The sequence below is a fragment of the Phaseolus vulgaris genome, chromosome 2 (genome assembly GCF_000499845.2).
Source record: "Phaseolus vulgaris cultivar G19833 chromosome 2, P. vulgaris v2.0, whole genome shotgun sequence".
Lineage (NCBI taxonomy): Eukaryota > Viridiplantae > Streptophyta > Magnoliopsida > Fabales > Fabaceae > Phaseolus > Phaseolus vulgaris.
Genome location: NC_023758.2, coordinates 36,439,282 through 36,452,221, shown reverse-complemented (window position 1 = coordinate 36,452,221; position 12,940 = coordinate 36,439,282). Strand labels below are relative to the sequence as shown.

Sequence of the window (12,940 nt, the reverse complement as noted above, 5' to 3'; positions counted from 1 at the left end):
AATTTTGACTCTTTTTTTTATATATATAACCATTTCATAATCTTAATATAATAATAAGATATCTAAGAAAGACAATTGTTATTACTATTATATATATATATATAAAGAAAAATATTATGAAAATATTATTTTTCGTATTTAAAAAAGGACATAAAATGGGAGTACGAGCATAAATTTTTTTTGAATATCGAAGGCTTAAGACAATAACAAAAACATCTTCAAAAAATAATTGTTCAATTTTATGAAGGATTTTCAAAATGATGCAGTCAACATTCTATTGCACATTTCGTGCGCATATGGATGAAATGCAAGTTTGGTCATCGTCTACATCTTTGTTTTTTTAATATTATGTCTTTGTCCGCCACGCATAATCTGTAAAATAATCTCATACTACTTCACATAATTTAATTGTCTCCTCCCATGTGGTACGTTTATTTTATTTTATTTTTTTTCTTTTTGGATATAGAGGCCAACTTTTTATGGAGGATTTGGTTAACATTCAACTCCAAACTACTATAAATTAGAGACTTCCCATCACTCTTTCTCATAACAACAACAAACCATCCACAAAAATGAAGTGCCTAAGCTCCTATTTTACCGTAGTTACTGCCATTTCTCTTTTCTTTTCATTTAAACCTTCAGCAGATACGCATGAAAAGTTTGTTCAATGCCTTTACAATTATTCTCATAACAACAACTCCATCTCCAATGTTGTTTACACCCAAACCAACTCTTCATACTCCTCTGTCCTAGATCTTACCATTAAAAATATTAGGTTCTCCAATTCAAGCTCTAAACCCCTTGTCATTGTCACACCACTGGATGTTTCCCACATTCAAGCCACTATAATCTGTTCCCAACGCCATGGCCTGCAGATTCGAACCCGAAGCGGAGGCCATGATTACGAGGGTCTTTCCTACATTGCCCAGGTTCCATTTGTCCTCCTTGACCTCTTAAACCTTCGACAAATCACAGTTGACGCAGAAAACCGAACTACATGGGTTCAATCTGGGGCAACCCTTGGTGAACTTTACTACAGCATTAGCCAGAAAAGCAAAACACTAGGGTTCCCAGCTGGGGTGTGCGCCACTGTGGGGATTGGTGGCCACTTCAGTGGAGGTGGTTATGGATTCTTGATGCGCAAGTACGGTCTTGCTGCTGATAATATCTTAGATGCTCACATAATAGACGTGAATGGTAATCTTCTTGACAGAAAAGCAATGGGTGAGGATCTGTTTTGGGCCATCAGAGGAGGTGGTGGAGCAAGCTTTGGAGTCATCGTGGCATGGAAGATAAAACTAGTTCCAGTTCCATCAACTGTGACAGTGTTCAATGTTTCAAGGACATTGGAAGAGAATGCAAGCGAGATCATTCAAAAGTGGCAGCTTGTGGCCAATAAATTGGACGAGCGCATAATGATTAGGATGGACATGGCAAGGGTAAATTCAAGTCAACATGGAAAGCTAACAATACAAGCTAGTTTTGTATCCATGTTTCTGGGAGGTGTAGAAGAGCTTATTCCATTGATGCGAAAGAGTTTCCCAGAGTTGGGTTTGGTCAGAAAAGACTGTAATGAGACGAGTTGGATAGGCTCAGTTGTCTTCATGAATGCTGGGTTTGATTCTACCGGTAATGAAGCCCCTGAAGTTTTGCTTAACAGAACTCAATTTCCTTCAGGAAATTACAAAGGAAAATCTGATTATGTGAGAACACCCATTCCAATTGATGGATTACGAGGCTTATGGCGTTTGTTATATGACGATAAGGTTGAATATGGTCAACTTCAATTCGCTCCTTATGGAGGTAGAATGTCTGATATTTCGGAATCTGAAATTCCTTTCTCACACCGATCTGGATACATTAATCATATTCACTATACGGTCAGTTGGGAAGAAGGAGGGAACGAGGCAACACAAAGGCATATGGATTGGATTAGAAGACTCTATAAATATATGGAACCTTATGTTTCAAATTCTCCTAGAGCTGCATATCTGAATTACAGAGACCTTGACATTGGAGTAAATAATAATGGTTACACAAATTACACTCAAGCTAGCATTTGGGGTTTGAAGTATTTCAATAATAACCTCAAGAGATTGGCTAGAGTGAAGACCAAGGTTGATCCTCACAACTTTTTCAGAAATGAACAAAGCATTCCTACACTTTATAAGGAAGAAAATTATTAATTAGTTGTAAATCATCTAGTATCTACTCTTCAAATAAAATAAATGATGTATATCTATGATTTTTAATATATAAAAGAATAACTAATAACACTTATAATTATGAAAAAAAAAATAGTTGGAACTCTAATGATCTCAAATTACTTAATTCCTTATTCAAGAAAGCAAATATCATTTAACTTTTTATATAATTTTTTTTATTGTAAGTAGTTATTTAAATTTAAAAAATAGTTAATTAATAGATAAAATTATAAACACTAGTAGTTAAAAGGGTAAAATTAAGAAAATATTGTGTAGAGCAAACAGGTTTATCCTCTTTATAATTATTATAATTAATTATCTAATAAGTAATTATAATTGATTTTCGGTTAGTGACGACCCCATTTCTATTTTACTTCATACTACTGTTGATTTAGCGATTAAATTTTAGTTACAAATATTTTTTATCTATTTTACCAGTAACAAATTATATCATCGTTGTTTCAGACGCAGATTTGTGACAAATGTCAATTAATCACTATTTTGATCACATTTTACGATCAACTTATTTTGATCCCTAAATTCGTCATTAAATGATTTTTCTTGAGATTTAGCAATTGAAACCAAATGGTCGCTGAAATAAATTGTTTTTTGTCATTATTTTCGTCGCTAACAATATCACTTTAATTTTATTTCATACAATCACTAATTCAACAATTAAAATTTAGTTATCATCATTTTCTGTCGCTATTACAATCGCTACACAAACTAATATTACCACTAACAAAATATTTTGTTGGTGTTTCAGTCACAAATGTGTGACAAATATAAATCAGTTGCTATTTCGGTCACAATTTGTGACAACTTATTTCGATAGCTAAAATTAGTCACTAAATGACATATTTTTAGACAAATTATTATGTTGTTGTTTTGGTCACAAATTTGTGACAGATGTCAATCAATCTCTATATCTATTACAATTTGCAATCAACTTATATTGGTTGTTAAAATCGATCATTGTAGTGATATCTTCTCGTTGTGTCTATTAATGTCATCCTTTGTTGTAAATTTTGAAATGTGTAGGGAAAATTGTTTGCAAAGTTGTGATTCCCTTGTCATTATCATGTATCGACCTAAAATATTTTCTTGCATTTCCTATTCTCAATTTGTTCATTAGGTGAAACCAATTTGTATTAGACTCCTCCTACACTTTTTTAAGCCTTTCCACCATGTTGATAATCCTTGAATCTCTTAATCTCCATTTAAATTTTTTGGTGCTCCAAATTGGATTCCACGAACTATGTTGTTAGGTGGAAGAAAGCCCACTTTCATTTGTCCAGAAAAGCATGGTTGAAAATTTCGATATGTTTGATTCCTCATCCTCCATAATCTTTAGGTCGACACACCTTTGTCAACTCACCCAATGATATTTTCCCTCCTCCCTTCATCCTAAAAGTTATTTTTATGTGCTAATAATTTTTCTTATAACCTTTCCAAAAGTCTTAAACACTAGTGGAAAATGGTGCAACTATATTGCAACTTTTACGTATGATTTCCATGAATACAATGTAGAAAAAATGAAGAGACATTTTTGTAAATAGTGTGAACATTTTTACATAGACGCCCTAGACTCTGACGTAAAACTCAATATTTACGTCATACGTTGATGTCAACTAACGTAAATATTGAGTTTTACATAAAAACCTAGGGCATCCAATATAAAATTCCTTTTAAAATGCAACAATGCTTCTTATTCCTTGAATTTTCAAGTGTGTGTTTCTTCTTCCTCTTCCTATTCTATACAATAGCGAGAGCAATTGTGCAATGTTTAGTGACCCTAAGCATGTACTTTTTCCATCTTTGTATGTCCTTTTTGGTGGACGTTTATCTCCAATCACATTCGTACATTTGTGGATGAACATACGATATTGAAGTTAGTGCTTTATACCGTGTTGTTAGAAATAATAATTCATCTCTAAGGACGGATATCGAACTCACAAGGAACAATTTAATTATCAAGTATAAGATTCACTAAATAGAAAACAAAATAATAAAGTTTGTTGGGAGTTTGTTATAATTACTGCAAGAATTGTAAAGAAAGCAAGTTAAAGAGTTTGTTGGTTCAATTGGGAAAATTGGAATTGAAGTTCATCCTTCTTACTCTTTTGTATTTTTGATAACATGGTAATATTCTATCATTTGATTGATGTTGATGTCCATATAAAATTCTTTTATATCGATTCCTCACATATAAAATTATTAAGAGAGTCTCGTAAATATCGATGTCTCGCATGTTTATAAAAACTTCTTATCATTACAATTAGATATTGATAGTAAATAACATTTCAAATCTATTCTTAGCATTCAAATATGTTAAGTATTATCATTTGGGTAACAAACTTATAAGTACTTTCCAGTCAAACCTAAGGATCTTGATCATGGTAAACAATCATAACAAATAAAATGATAATACCAATCATCAATCAAGAACATAATATTATATTTAAATATCACCTCAATACATAAGAGTTTGAGCATATTACTCCCATCACAAAGGGTGGAATTAGCCACTCATGTTGGCCATTAAAAGCATGGAAAGGATGAAAAGAAGATCCATGATGTTTTCCTTTGACGATTGCCTCCTATAGGGTTTCTAACACCTTTTATTCTCCCCATTGATGTCTAGGGTTGTGCCTCATGCCTCATATTTAACCTAGTTAGGCTTGCGCTAAGTGACTTCTCGCCTGGGCGTGATTGGGCTCGCCTGGGCAAGTTGGATGAAAACAGGCACAATGTCACTAGAGTGATCTTGCCTGGGCGAGATTGGGTTCGCTTGCGCGAGATCCCCTGAGGGCTTTTGGCTTGGGCGAGTGTTGGAGCATTCCAGCTTTCTCTTTTTAGCTTTGTTTATTCTCTTTTTTCCCTTCCATCTCCATTCTTCCCTAGAATCATGAAATTAACATAAATTTGGGAATAAATCGTTCATAGTCAAATTATAATCACAAAATATGTAAATAGGTTTAAATTCATAAATTAGGGGTTATATTATAGTTATTTTATCAATTAATATCCATAAGTGTCTGTATTTTAATATGAAATATTACTGAAATATGGCACTTATCAAGTATCAAATTAGTGATGAGGATTGGATGTAGTTTTGTGTCACTGGACTCCTTTTGACAAATTAATTTTTGACAACTCTTGTAATTACACAATATGTTTATGGTCTTATTTTCTTATTTGCATTGCCAAAGAAAATAATAATTGGTCAAGAACAACAAGAGCTGAATGATGTACCCCATCTATTGTCGCAGGGGGTATGCATTATTGGAACAGTGACTCAAGAAGGCTCAAGATGAGGCAGCAGGGTTTGAGTCTATTGATCATGTATCTCCTCCTCACTACTATAAGATGTGGAGGGCAGCTCACACAAAACTAGATGGTCAAATGACTTCTTAGTTTGCATGAATGATTATTGATAAAATTGTAAGTATAAATAGACCTAATAACATTCCTAAGTCAAGTAGTTAAAGAGTATACTTAATTATTGTTGGTATGTTACAAGATTCTTTAGTTGAGCAAGCCACCTGATTTGAGTTGATTTTAGGATTGCAGATTTTATGGGTTGCACTTTGTTTGGGATTTTTTTTGAATTAGCAATTATGGTGAGAAACCCAAAGAAGATTCCCTCTGGACACAAACTTAACCAAGTGGTTAAGTAAGTGTGAAGGTTCACTTCTAGATGGCAAAGAGAAAAACACAATTATATGGTGTTGATGATGATGAGGTGTGGAAATAAAAACATATACTGGAAAGAAACAAGATGGAAGAACCCAATGACATAAAAAGGAATGCAAATAGCGCAAATAATAAAGAAAAGAGATGAAGAAAGCTTATCAAAAATGGATCAAAGAATCACGCCACTTGGAATGGTTGATGGTTCCAAGATGAGTGGTGAGGAGCCGCCACCTAAGGTGCACTACTCTCAAGATAAGACCCAAGAACTTTAGGAGACAAAGCTCACTAATCACTCAAGTAGAGTTTCTTTTCTATTCAATTTCAAGTGTCCAAATACATGAGGCAAGACACCCTTTATATAGGAAAGAGTGACTTGGGGAGCAAGAGTGAGAGGGATAGGGGTGTTATTTGTGAGAAACCTTCTAAAAGGTAGGTCAAAGAAACTTTTAACCTATGTGCACATGTCAAGAAAGATGAGTTTGGCACAAGCCTAATTTACTAAGCACACCTTACTCTAGCTTATTCTTCTATTTGGACCCCAAAGTGAGTCCAATTTATTTATATAAACTTGTATGTTAAAAAGACCAGAAGAAAGAATATTTGATGCTCTGGCTTATGTCCAGTTCTTCTTCTACTGAGGTTCTTTTGAAATTTGGCAGGGCCTTGTCTTGGATGCTGAGGTGACTGACTTAATTGTGAAGTGTCTGTTGTGTCCTTATTCATATGTTTGTCGAGATGGTTTGTATCATGCCCCCCAAGTTGGAAAGAACTCGACCTCGAATTTAGAACTCTGGCAAATAACATAGTTAGTTTGTTCACTTGATTTATATGAGTTGTGAAGCAAACTTATGTTCATTGAATTTTGGCGGTTTGGGTTGAGTGGTTCTAGTTACATGTAATGTTTGTAGAGAATGTGTAGGATCAAAGGGAATTTGGTGTGAAAAGAAATCTTGTTAGTTAGGCCATCATGTAAAGTTTTCCTATCATATTGGCATGGCATTCCTAAAAGAATATGGGTTGCTTCCATGGACACAACATCACATAACACCTCATCTTTATATTTTCCAATTGAGAAAGATATGAGGACTTGTTTATTAAAAATTATTTCACCCTCTTCACTTAGACATTGCAAATTCTAGGGTTGTGTATGAGAAATGGTGGGTAATCCAAGTTTCTCCACCACTCTTGTACTTGCCACATTTCTACAACTACCCTCATCAATTATCAAGGAACATAATTTGTCATTAATAAGGCACCGGGTATAGAAAATTTTCCTTTGAATCTCATTAAAAGGTTTTTGAAGTTGCCCTAACATGTGCCTTACTACAAACAAATCACCTTCACATGGTGTTTCACATTCGTCCTCACTTGGGGTTTAACCATTATTTTTCTTTTACTTAGGCAATTAGCAAAAATGTGCCCAAAACCTAGACATTTAAAACATTTTTCACTTGAGGTTTTGGTGGGTGATTTAGGAGTAGAAGGTTTATCTTTATAATTTTTATGATGTGGGGTGGTTTCTTTTGAGAAATTGGAAGGAGAGTCTATGTTTGAAATTTGTGTTTGTCCTTCCAAGATGATTTGTAAAAGTCATCATTATGAGTATTTTTACAAGAAATTCTCTTTAAAACTTGTGATTCAACCTTGATGTCTAGGTGAACCAATTTTTTCAAAGAAGTATACTCATATAGTGTCAATCATATTCAAGAGAACCTTCTCAGCAAAACAAGTGTCCACTAATGTATTTAGTATCTCACTAGTTTCAACGCGTTAGATTTTTATCTTCTACCTCTTGAATTAAGCAAAAATGAGAGTGATTAAGACTAAGCGAATTAACCAAGAACTCCAATTAAAGAAAATAATTGAATTTTCAACAAGCATTGAAAAAAAAAGCTTTTAACATAAACTAGATTTCAAAAAGACCAACAGTAAAACACAATCTGCTATAGAGAATTTAAGAATAAAATTTTATTGAAAAAAACCACCAAAATTCAGTACGAAATCACAAGAGAATTAGCCTTCCATACGAAGGCAAAAAAAAAGGGAATACAACGAAGAAAATAAAAAAAATTAAGAAAACTCTAATGTTCTATTTTTCGTGCGCTTAACGAGAGATTTTTAATTTCATAAATTCCAGAGAATATCCTTGTAAAAGATTTGCTTTCAATTCTAGTTCTGAGATATTGTAGATTTTATTCTCTAATTCTTTAACTTAGATTTTGTTTCCCGTTTTGATTGAAGGAAGCAATTTCTACTTTCGCATGATTTGGTCCATTTATAGTGGTAGACGCTTCATTCAGTCCGTCTGGTCAAACTGTTTGTTCTGAGAAATATTAGACTATCTATTGTAACTAAAACACAAGATTAACATAAATAACAATCAATGTCAAAATGAACCTAATTAGATGAATCTTAATTAAAACACTGGATTCATTCATGGTTATAGCTCAATAATCTACGATTAAAGATTTAAAGTGTAAATAAAATTATGTTCATCATTCAACATCACATTGCCTTACATCCCTTTGTTACAAAATTTACACATGGTCTACCATCACTTTCATCCTCATTTCATCTATTCTCCATATCAGGTCAAACAACGTCCATTCCTCAAACCATTGTAAAACTACATAAGGAATGAACCAATTTTAAAATAAAACCAATAAATACAATAAAAAAATTGCCAACTATATTAAAAGGAACAAAGTACCAACTAGAAAATTCACAAAAATTCTCAACAAAAACGAAACCTCCTCGAACATGCCTTTAACAAAATAACATAACCTACAAATACTCAATAAGACGCACACTTCATGTAAAGCCCCACAAAAGATAACATATATACATGCATAACTAATCAAAAATCGATAAAAATATATAAAAAAAAATGATACCTTCAATGATTGCACACAACAAGAATAACAAAAAATTCATAATAAAAAAGTATTCCTTATTTCAAATCGTCATTAATCAAATATCCACCTTAAACCCTCATTCAATTTTATCGTGCTTTTTTTATCTTAGTTTTCCTTACTTAACTAGAAAGTTCAAATGTGTCTTCCTAGGTTTCTACTCACAACATTTTAAAAATTCATCAAACAATATTGTTTTCGGTCAAGTTTACCAAATAAGTTTTCTTTAACGTCATTTCTTCTAAACATAAGATCTTGTCACCAAAATTAAATTTGATGAGATTTTAAAATATAAGTAACTAAAATATGAGAACCAAACTGACAAAGAAAACACAAAAGATAAATAATACTATAAGAAAATTATTAAATAGCAATCAAATTTAGAGACAAAAAATAATTAGTCATTACATTGACTAAATAAGATTCTATTTTAAAGACTAAAAAATTATTGGTATCTAAAGTGTTTTCTATTATTAATAAAAAAATTTAAAATAATTTTTAAAATAATATCTACATTAGTTGTCGAGCTTTTAGCTACTAGTATTTTAGATTTTAAATTAGTTTTTAAAACACTAATAAAGACTAATTTAGAATATAAAATAGTTAGTAACTAAAACTATGGGTTAGATACTAATTTAAAAATTCTTTTATAAATTTTTATTAACACTAAAAACTACTTTATATACCAATTAATAATTTTTTTCGTTTATAAAATTATATCTAATTTAGTCGAGTAGTAATTAATTATTTTGATCTTTAAAATTAATTTTTATTTATTAATTGTTTTTAGTGTAAAGTTTTTATTAATTTAGCCATTATAGATTAATGGAATTTGCAAGATGCCCAAATACATTTATTGATCTATACCCTTTTTGATTGATAGGTCGATAGACTAAATAGACAAAAGAAAAGAAATGCGATATTGATTAAATGTGCTAAATAGACCCACCAACTTAACAACAAACTCATTTTTTTCATCTTATTATAAGATTATATTTAATTATATAAATATTAATTAATATTTTATCGAATAAATTAAAATGACTATTTTTTCATATATTAAAAATTATTTAATTATAATTAATAATTAAATTTATAAATACTTATTATTCAAATTATAATATTATTATATATTTTTCACCTTTCAACCAACACAACACATATATTATAATTTATAATTCTTTAAATTATATTTCCATTTATTTTTATTTTAATAAGTCAACTTTAATATTTTATAGGTATAATATAAAACAAATAGGTTGGTGGACTAACCTACATTACTTGTGATTTGATGGGTTACTAGGCTAGAAAGTTAAGACAAAATAATAGACTAAGATGTTAGCTTAATTATCAACTTAACATAAATTTTCAACTCAAAACTCTAAAAAAAACTCTTCTTATTCTTATTTTTTATATTAATGTTTTTGTCCGTACTCCTCTGCCAGGTGTCTAATTGTTCAAAATATTTTTTTAAGTTCGATGAAAACCAAAACGGATTATTATTTTTTTGGAAAAATTGTTTTTTCGTATCCTCTTTTGGTGATACTATATCATATTTACACTCTTTCAATTTTAAAATAAACATTTATAATTTTTGCACATTGAGATTTACAACTTCCATTATTTTTAAATACACTTTTATTTTTCTTAGTTTAATAATAAATCACACGCATTCTCCTTATACTTTAATAAAGTCCCTTATACTTTGTTTTAAAATATTATATTAACTAAAATTTAAATAAAGTGACATTCATCCCTTATTTGATAGTTTAATTATTATATAAAAATGTAAAATATAGATGTTATTTTATTAAAATAGAAGATATGTGTATATCTATTTTGAATGGTAATTAGTATAACATAATGTAAAATAAATCTCTCTAAAATTTTACCAATGCAATAAGCTAGTAGAAGAGGTGAAATATTAATCTTGCAACAGGGCACCTTTCTGATGAATACATCCACTCAGATTCTTCAAGAATCAGAACTACAACAACTGCAACAATTACAGATCATTGTTATGCATCATTATAACTATGAGCACAGATGTTTGAATTTTTAGTAATTTATTGTTTGTGATTTCCATCTTCTACAATGGTGGAATGCTCTGCTCGTCCCTGAAAAAATTTCCAGGATCAACTCTGGCCTTCACTTGTGTCAGTTTTTCAAAATTGTTCTTGAAATATTTCAAACCCCATGATTTTGCATTTTCATAGTTCAACTTTCCTTGGTTCACACCCAAATCGAGGTCTCTATAATTCAAATATGACTGTCTTGGCAACTTTGACACATAGGGTGTCATATATTCATACAATCTTCTCATCCAATCTAAATGCTTTGGTGCTTCTTCATTCGAAACCAAATTTACTGAATACTGAATTCCATATAAGTTCCCTTTTCTATGTGGAAAAGGAGTTTCTGATTCTGAAATCTCACTCATTTTTCCGCCATATGGTGTGAAGATCAACAGAGGTGAGTTCTCCGAGAGTAGCATATTCCATAGCCCTTCTAAGCCAACTAAGGGAATCGGTTCCTTCACATAATCAGATTTTGCTTTGAAACTTGAGGATGTTTGATTTCTCCTGAGCAACACCTCCAAGGATTCATCTATTGAATAGCCTGCAAAGTGAAGAACAGATTGAATCCAAGTCATCTGGGAGAAGTTGTTGTGCTGCAAACCCAACTCTGAAAAATTGTTTTGCATCAAAGGAAGGAGATTCTCAGCTGTCCCAAGATACAATCCTGTGAAGTAAACCACCACAGTTTTTCCACCTTGAGAAGCTGAATTGGAAACCCCCACAACATTGTGCAGAAAAAGTTCTGCAGGAAGTTTGGGAGCAACAGTTTGCCACTTGTGGAAAAGGTCAGTGGCACCTTGATCCAAGGACCTTGAAACATCAAAAACTGTCACTGTTGAAGGAACATGTACAAGCTTGATTTTCCATGCAGTAATGACTCCAAAGCTTGACCCTCCCCCTCCTCTTATGGCCCAAAAGAGATCTTCTCCCATCAGTGTTCTATTCAGTATCTTTCCATTGACATCTATTATCTGAGCATCAATTACATTATCCGAAGCTAGGCCATATTTTCTGAAAATTGTTCCAAACCCACCTCCACTAAAGTGCCCTCCAACACCCATGGTGGAGCAACTTCCAGCAGGGAACCCATGGACCTTACTTTTCTGTGCAATTGCATAATAGAGTTCTCCAACTGTAGCACCTGATTGAACCCATGCACTTTCTTCATCCATATTAATTTCTATGGACCTAAGGTTGACAAGATCAATGATGAGGAATGGAACGTGAGAAACATAAGAAAGACCCTCATAGTCATGCCCCCCACTTCGAACTCTTACTTCCAAATTGTTTTTCTTTGAGCAAAGCAGTGCTACTTGAATATGGAATAGGCTTTGTGGAGTGACAATAACATTTGGTTTTGGGACTGAACTGCTTAGGAATCTGGCGTTTCTTATAGAAGAATTCAAAAGGGGTTCATAAGAAGAACTACTTTTACTGAATGTTACTTCTGAAGTTGTGTTGTTCCCTAAAATTGCCTGAAAACATTGAAGGAAACCTTGCTCAAAGCCAGCAGAAGTAGAAGTTGCAGCAGGGAAAATTGAAGTGAAGACGGTGACCAAAAGGAAAAATAGTTTAGCCATTGAATTGGCCATTGTTGTCTCCTTTCTCATCTTTTCAACAAATGGGAACATTGGTTTATATAGCCATGTTACTGAAGCTGGCATATTTGAATGGACTTTAAGCAAAAGAAAATGAAGAATTATGATTCTAAAAAGTGTTTTTTATATAAAAATCTGTTAATTAGTATTTTTGTTTGTCTTTTTCTTTATCTTATTATATAATTTCATTTGAATAGAATCTAATAAAAAAAGAAATATGATTTGAATTGAAAGGAGAAACTCACAAGTCACGGGTCAAACTTTGAGACAAATAAAACAAGTTACTTGACATTTCCAAATTCCAACACCTTCTTTGCAAAAATAAATGTATTGTATATTACAAAAACAATACAAACTCAATTGTAGTGTAGGTACTTTTTATCCTTTTTTTAATCCATCACACCTACTTCATTTATGTGCCTTGCAAAGTGCAAACTTATTTGAAAGTCTAT

At 31.9% G+C, this 12,940-nt stretch overlaps 2 protein-coding genes across 2 annotated transcripts; one reads left to right on the top strand and one right to left on the bottom strand.

The window, feature by feature from the left end:
- The first annotated feature begins 554 nt into the window (after positions 1-554).
- LOC137811768 (tetrahydroberberine oxidase-like) lies at positions 555-2,272 on the top strand. The gene has a single exon (XM_068613602.1). It carries the CDS (start codon positions 573-575, stop codon positions 2,184-2,186), a length of 1,614 nt encoding a protein of 537 aa, XP_068469703.1. The 5' UTR covers positions 555-572; the 3' UTR covers positions 2,187-2,272.
- An 8,445-nt stretch (positions 2,273-10,717) lies between these two features.
- On the bottom strand, positions 10,718-12,529 carry LOC137811767 (tetrahydroberberine oxidase-like). Its single transcript, XM_068613601.1, has one exon. The coding sequence runs from the start codon at positions 12,519-12,521 to the stop codon at positions 10,902-10,904; it is 1,620 nt and encodes a 539-aa protein (XP_068469702.1). The 5' UTR covers positions 12,522-12,529; the 3' UTR covers positions 10,718-10,901.
- Positions 12,530-12,940: the final 411 nt, after the last annotated feature.